Source organism: Fusarium fujikuroi, chromosome FFUJ_chr01 (genome assembly GCF_900079805.1).
Source record: "Fusarium fujikuroi IMI 58289 draft genome, chromosome FFUJ_chr01".
NCBI classification, from domain to species: Eukaryota; Fungi; Ascomycota; class Sordariomycetes; order Hypocreales; family Nectriaceae; genus Fusarium; species Fusarium fujikuroi.
The window spans coordinates 5,063,916-5,069,915 of NC_036622.1; the positions used below are offsets into that span (position 1 = coordinate 5,063,916).

Sequence of the window (6,000 nt, forward strand, 5' to 3'; positions counted from 1 at the left end):
AGTCATAACTAGGTTTGCTTTTGCGATATGGGTACTCTGCATATGGGACTACTTATCAATCTCCGCAGGAACTGAATCCATCACGTCACCAGCGATGGTGATGTTCGCATATGTTCGAAGTAGTATCCAACTTACCTCTGAGCTTCAAGCAAGCTGGGTTGGAATCATCATGAAGTGAGAGGCCTTCCCTTCATGATTGAACAGCCCTTCGTTCTGTCTTGAGGTATCCTAGAAAGAGGAGTGTCCGTTCTGAGATCAGTTTGGGAAGCATGAACTTCTCTCATGTCGTCTAGCAGGGATACTACTTCTCTGTCCTTGCTTAGGTATTTAGACAGACGTATAACGAGAAACAGCACGGTATGCAAACCTGTTGCAGCTCACCTCTAAATGCATTAAAAGCCATGCGCAATGCTTAGGACATTTGCTAACCATGAACCACTAGAAGTTTAGAAATCATTTGCATTGACGTGTACCAATGGAGTCAACATAAGTCCAGCTTATTGTCTGCGTACTTTGACCACGTTCTATTAAATAACCTCTATAATGACCACGAGGCCGACGAAATGCTGCGCTAGATATGTGAGATCGAAATGCCAGACGCGATGCTTAAAGCTTGATGCTGATATTATAAGCATCTAATGCTACCGCGACCCCTGTAATCGTTGCAGTATATGCAACTAATATTCCCATTGTCAGTACGGGGGTAGCATCCAGCGTGTTGACTGTCATATTGACCAAACCAGTCAACAAGTTTGCCAACAAGAAGATGGCCAGTCCGTTACGATTGTATGCTCGGATTACACGACTGGTGGCCTGTGTATACGCCTCCTTCTCCGTCTTTGCATCTTGAGCATTATAGAAGGTAGGGAAGAATATCGTATCGATGACCGCAAAACCCAGCAGTTGCAAGGTGTTGAAGGCAACAACCCATAAAACATAAGGTAGGTTCGCCATGCGACGGGATACTGCCAAGCCGAAACCATAGTGATAATTCGTGGAGAGCAAGTAGAGCCCAGTCCAGACACCACCCCAAACAGCCATGGTCATCAGAAGGGTGTTCCTCTGGGCTCCAGGGCTGGCGGTACTCTTGGGAGGGATGTTACGGGGAATGACAAACATGCCCGTATCTTGCCCAGCAAGGAAAATCGCCAGGTATCCAATGAAGCTAAAAATACCTTCCCGGTTCATACTGATTAGGTCGGTCCTAGGTGCCGTCAAGACGTACGCCTTTAGACTAGTGGTTTCAAGCAGAATTTGATATGTAACGCCCACCAACAACGACAGGGCTGCAAATGAAGGAATCCATTTCAGAGCTGACTGGAAGATGGCAACAAATGGGGGCAGAAAACCAAGGGTGAAGAAGAAGTTCCAGTGAATACCGTATTCTGTCACATGTTCGGCGTAGTCCAGACCCTTGACACTCAGGAAACGTATCAGCCCAAGCACTAGTAGTGGGATAGAATGGCGCAGCGAATGCACGATCCGGTGGGAAAGGGGTGTTGCCCGGCCTGTTGTGCGACCTATCGCTTTCTCACGCAGTACAGGACGAGCTGCAACAAGGCCGGCTGAGAAGACAAAGGATCCAACACCTAAGTCCATCAGAGAAGTACCCCAGGTCTCAACCTTGGCAAACCGTCTCGGAAACAAGCGGAAATCGACAGCAAGAATGGCCACACAGGTGACAATCATCATGCAACCGCGAAAGTTTGTAAGAAAAGGCTTCGTTGATAAGACATCAAGCTGCCCGGAGTTTTCCTTGGACCGCGCATTTGGAGGGACCTTGAGCTTCTTCTTTCGGCTCGCAGATTGAGGTGGGAGGACGAAGATGAGAATCGCAGGCGTAATGAGAAGAAGGTTCAGAAGAAGCGGTGATTTTGAATAGAGAGTTATTGACAGGAGAATGGCTCCAACGTTGAGAAGGAAATCAACAGTGAATGCGAGTACGGTATATGGTTCGAAGAAGGACTGGCGGGCTTGGAGGACGGACCATAGAATAATTGCTACCTGTAACAATTCAAAATTAACAACTATTCATACACAAAATGGTATGAGCAGGTGAAATGGGGGTACGAACAGCCGCAACGGATGTAACATAATTGATTTCTGCGACAGAGCCGCCAGAGAGATTGGACACAAAGTCCTCCTTTCGTTGCTTGTAGCTCCCGGGTTCAGACATGGCCAGCGGCAAATGACGGCAAGCCTCAGCGCATAATTTAGCAGAGTGTAGAGGTTCGGGCACAAAGAAATGGTGGAGGCAGTAGATCTGTCAAAGTCGACAGGTAATGTTAAAGTCAGCCTTGAAGTTACCACGTTGTAACGACGTGTAAGTAAAGTTGTCGTAGGATATTGAGATGGAGGGGCCCGAGGCTAAGGTACGGGGGCAGGGAGCTTTGGCCTATCAGCCAATGAGACGTTGCGCCTGAGAGAGGACACCCTGTCACGTGCACCCTCATCACCAACCTCATGCGCCTTCTACACAGTATCATTAGTCTCTGTCTTCAACCTCACACCAACAGACACTGTAACCTTGCGATATTCGACAGGTCAGGCTTTCCTCAGCGCCTCATTCAGTCCGCTGGGCCGGGGAGGCCAACCAAAACCGGGTTCTGTCCCGCGGACGCAGACTCATCATGTCGGCATCCATTACCTAGAGCAAGCCGCATTTCTTTGTTCTCTGGCTTAGCAAGCACACTCTTTCGCTCCGTCAAAGATTTACGCCAACGCCATATGGCTAACTCCTTTGTGTTGAAATCTCTGAAGTCAGAGCATGTTGGGGCAAATGAGCAGCGCATATGTCATCCTTTCTTTAAGATGGAGCGCCATTTTACTCTAATAATAAAAATATTTATCATCCTGCCATGGGAGAGATGGCTACTCCTTGCTCCTCATAACCTTCACTCTCCCATCTTCCAGAAACATCAGTGTCAAACTCCTTATTTTATGTCTCATTCTTGTCTGCCTGCCCAGAGCCTGTCCAATATCTTCATAAAACTCCTTCTTCGTTGTATCAACTATGACCACAGTCGCCTCTGAAGCTAGACCTCGTCCACTCATAGAACCTATCCAAACTTCAGGCCCTGGTCTCAATGTCCGATCTTTAAGATCCCGTATCCTCCAGAAGAGTCCGTCATGGACCCCTTCACCCCTATCACCACACAGTCGACCTCTTCCACAACTTCGAGAACCCAAAGATGATGATATGGAGCAGGATGTTGATACAAAAGTTGATCAGTCAGAACCCCGAAAGCGTGATATTCCCAAGCTTGAGTCCGGTTTACGCAATGTCTCCTTGAGACCGATTGCACCTCTTTCTCTCCAAAGCCCAGGCCCCAGCACTTTGTCGTCTCGGCCCTTTCCCCTTTCTGCGCCACTCCTGGCTCCTCCCGTCTTTCAAAGGCCTACTCTAGCAGATGAGACAAGGAGCATGCTGCTTCAGGAGTCAGATGCAGAGCGAGGTAGTGAATCCCCTCATGTCGACTATGAGCGCCGACAATCTGCCCCTGGTGGCCCTCTTCACGCCAGAGCCATGCACCTTGCTCGACAAAGAGAGCATCATCGTCGGCGATGGATCGCAGCTTCGCACAGATCTCGTGAGCCTGAGGTATTTGTGCTACCTGTTGAGCTTCGTCGATTGTCTCAGTTATCTTCCAGTGATGCAGAAGCGTCCTCGCCCTATCCTTCAGAGAGACGTTTGACTACCCGTGTGGCTGTTCATTCGCGTGGCCGCAAGTCAATTATACTCGCTAGAACCTTCGACTTGGATGAGTTACAAGCTACACTTCCAGTGGTGAGCCCTCTTGAACGACATAAAGAGAATAGGCGTGCATCAGTTGTCACTCTGCAACCTCCTTCTGTCAGCTCTCGAGCATCCTCCCCCGGAGTCTCTCACGAGAGACGTCATTCCCACGGTGTTCTTCCTAGAGTAGATGCAAAGCCCTCGCCGGCTTTTGAGCGCAGAGGCTCCCGCCAAGGTTGCGGCCCTGTCTCTATACGTAAGTGCTTGAATTTGAACCTCAACATTACGGCTCCGCGAACCAAGTCTAACTTTTCTTAGGTCTCAGCTATGCTCGAACATACCTTCCAGTTCTGGCTGCTGTCATTCTTTCTGAGCACGTTCGTCCTGGCGACACGGTTGAGCTCCCCCTCCCACATCCTCATGCTTGGGCGGACACTGTCGCACATGTTTATACCGGACGAGTCACACTTACAGAGCCCATCAAGCAGAACATCCTGTATCTTGGAGGCTCAATCTAGAGGAGCGACAGAACAAATCAAGGGCATTGGTACGTGATAATGTTCGAGCTTCTTGAACATCAGATCTTGACGGGCAACTGCACTATGGGAAGAAACTTTTAAATATGTTTTGTAATTTTGGGTGTCACCGGCGAGTCAATGCAACATTTCCATTCTTCCCCGATTCCTTCTGTAGCAGCCACTGAAGTTAAGGGGCATCGATCACTTCAACGCAGAGACCATAACAACGATCTTCTCGGGCTGTATCATATAGTGACAGCCCTTCATTTTCGAGTTGCATACGGCTTTCATGGGCCATGCTGACCTTCTGGCATAGGACCTGGCTCATGCATGATGTCTCCAAGCTTCCATTGCTTGTTGCTTTTTGCCCTGATGCGTTTTCGGGCTAGTTACTTCCCTTGAGATATGTGTATTTCGAGCATCACGTCGTTCGTGTGGCAGAGACTATGAATTAAACACCATGAAAGGTGTGAATCTGTCGACCAAAAATCTCAAAGAAATGTTATGTAGAGGGAACGTTTGAGTCATTGCAGCGTGTGATATGGTCATGAAAATAGACTGTTTTTGTATAATTACTTATCGTAAACAAGAAACGTCCTTTGTGAGCCTGAAAACTGAGCCGTGGACTGAAGCGATCGCCATATTATCCGTGCATGGTGAATTCATAGGAGAAGATCCATATTTGATCTTCGAACGATAGTATATAAAGGAGGCCAAGGTCATATCACGTTTTGTACTTTGTTATATTTTATTGCTTAATCTGTTTTTGATAGCGACCTTGCATCGCCATGCCCGAGGCATAACTCAACTACCCCAGGTTTCGATAATGCATATCATGGTGTTAAAACCTGCCTCGGCTGATTCATATATCAGTAGTCTTCTTGGTGCGGGAGACCAACCCTATTTAGAAGGCGTTATTGATGTAGAAAATGGCCGAGGGGACGATTCCGGCCCTCACATGTCTCAGACGGTCTCTGCATCGGATATCACGCGATGTGCCCACAAGATCGCTGACAAGAGATCAAAGCTATGACATCTGGAGCTGGGCTAGCATCACGATGGTGGTCAAAGAACAAGCCCGTGCCTATCTGCCACCTGCTCGCTCCCAGCCTATCGTGGTCCCCTCCCCCACAAATGTTCGATGTGTTGTCGACACGAACCCTCCAGAATGCCAACTTCGCTTGGTTTAGCAAGTGGAGAAGGACGGCGCGACGCAAGCATGGCCCGCAGGATGCACGCTCGGACGCTGATGATATAAACACACCTGTAGTGCGGCCCTCTAGCCTGGCCTGACGCTGCCAGGGTTCTTGGTGGCACTAAAATCTATCGCGTGTATTTTGGGCTAGGTTCTTCAGGTAGCGCAGTTTGGATGTTCAACAGTCGATTTTGAGACAACAACCTGCATAAACAGTAGATGAAAGAGAAAACATTTCGCTACTAGGTAGGTTAGCAGTTTCTGCGCCGTAGACTTGCTCAACCCCAGTCCGCATACTTGTCTATCGAGTCTTGATAATGCGTAAACGTGGATGAGGTCCCTCACAACAGCGACACATAAAGTTTCACCCAGGGTCCATGTTGAAATGGACCGGCCCGGCGGCTATTGCGGCTTTGCGACTTGAAGCGGACCTCCGCACCTAAGCCCACCGTTTTCGGGTGGGCTTTGTGAAAACGGCGCATAACAAAAGACCGCGAGTAATTCAGTGCATTTGCAGAGTTATATGTGAGCCAGTGACAGTCATGGCCAAG

General features: G+C 48.7%; 2 protein-coding genes; one reads left to right on the plus strand and one right to left on the minus strand.

Annotated features, from left to right (window-relative positions):
• Positions 1-606: 606 nt before the first annotated feature.
• FFUJ_00541 (G protein-coupled receptor family protein) lies at positions 607-2,176 on the minus strand (the record flags this gene model as incomplete). XM_023573178.1 has 2 exons in its annotated part: positions 607-2,004; positions 2,075-2,176. The coding sequence occupies 2 exons, from the start codon at positions 2,174-2,176 to the stop codon at positions 607-609; spliced, it is 1,500 nt and encodes a 499-aa protein (XP_023424943.1).
• Positions 2,177-3,013: 837 nt separating this feature from the next.
• On the plus strand, positions 3,014-4,254 carry FFUJ_00540 (uncharacterized protein; the record flags this gene model as incomplete). XM_023573179.1 has 2 exons in its annotated part: positions 3,014-3,992; positions 4,055-4,254. The coding sequence occupies 2 exons, from the start codon at positions 3,014-3,016 to the stop codon at positions 4,252-4,254; spliced, it is 1,179 nt and encodes a 392-aa protein (XP_023424944.1).
• Between the last annotated feature and the right edge of the window lie 1,746 nt (positions 4,255-6,000).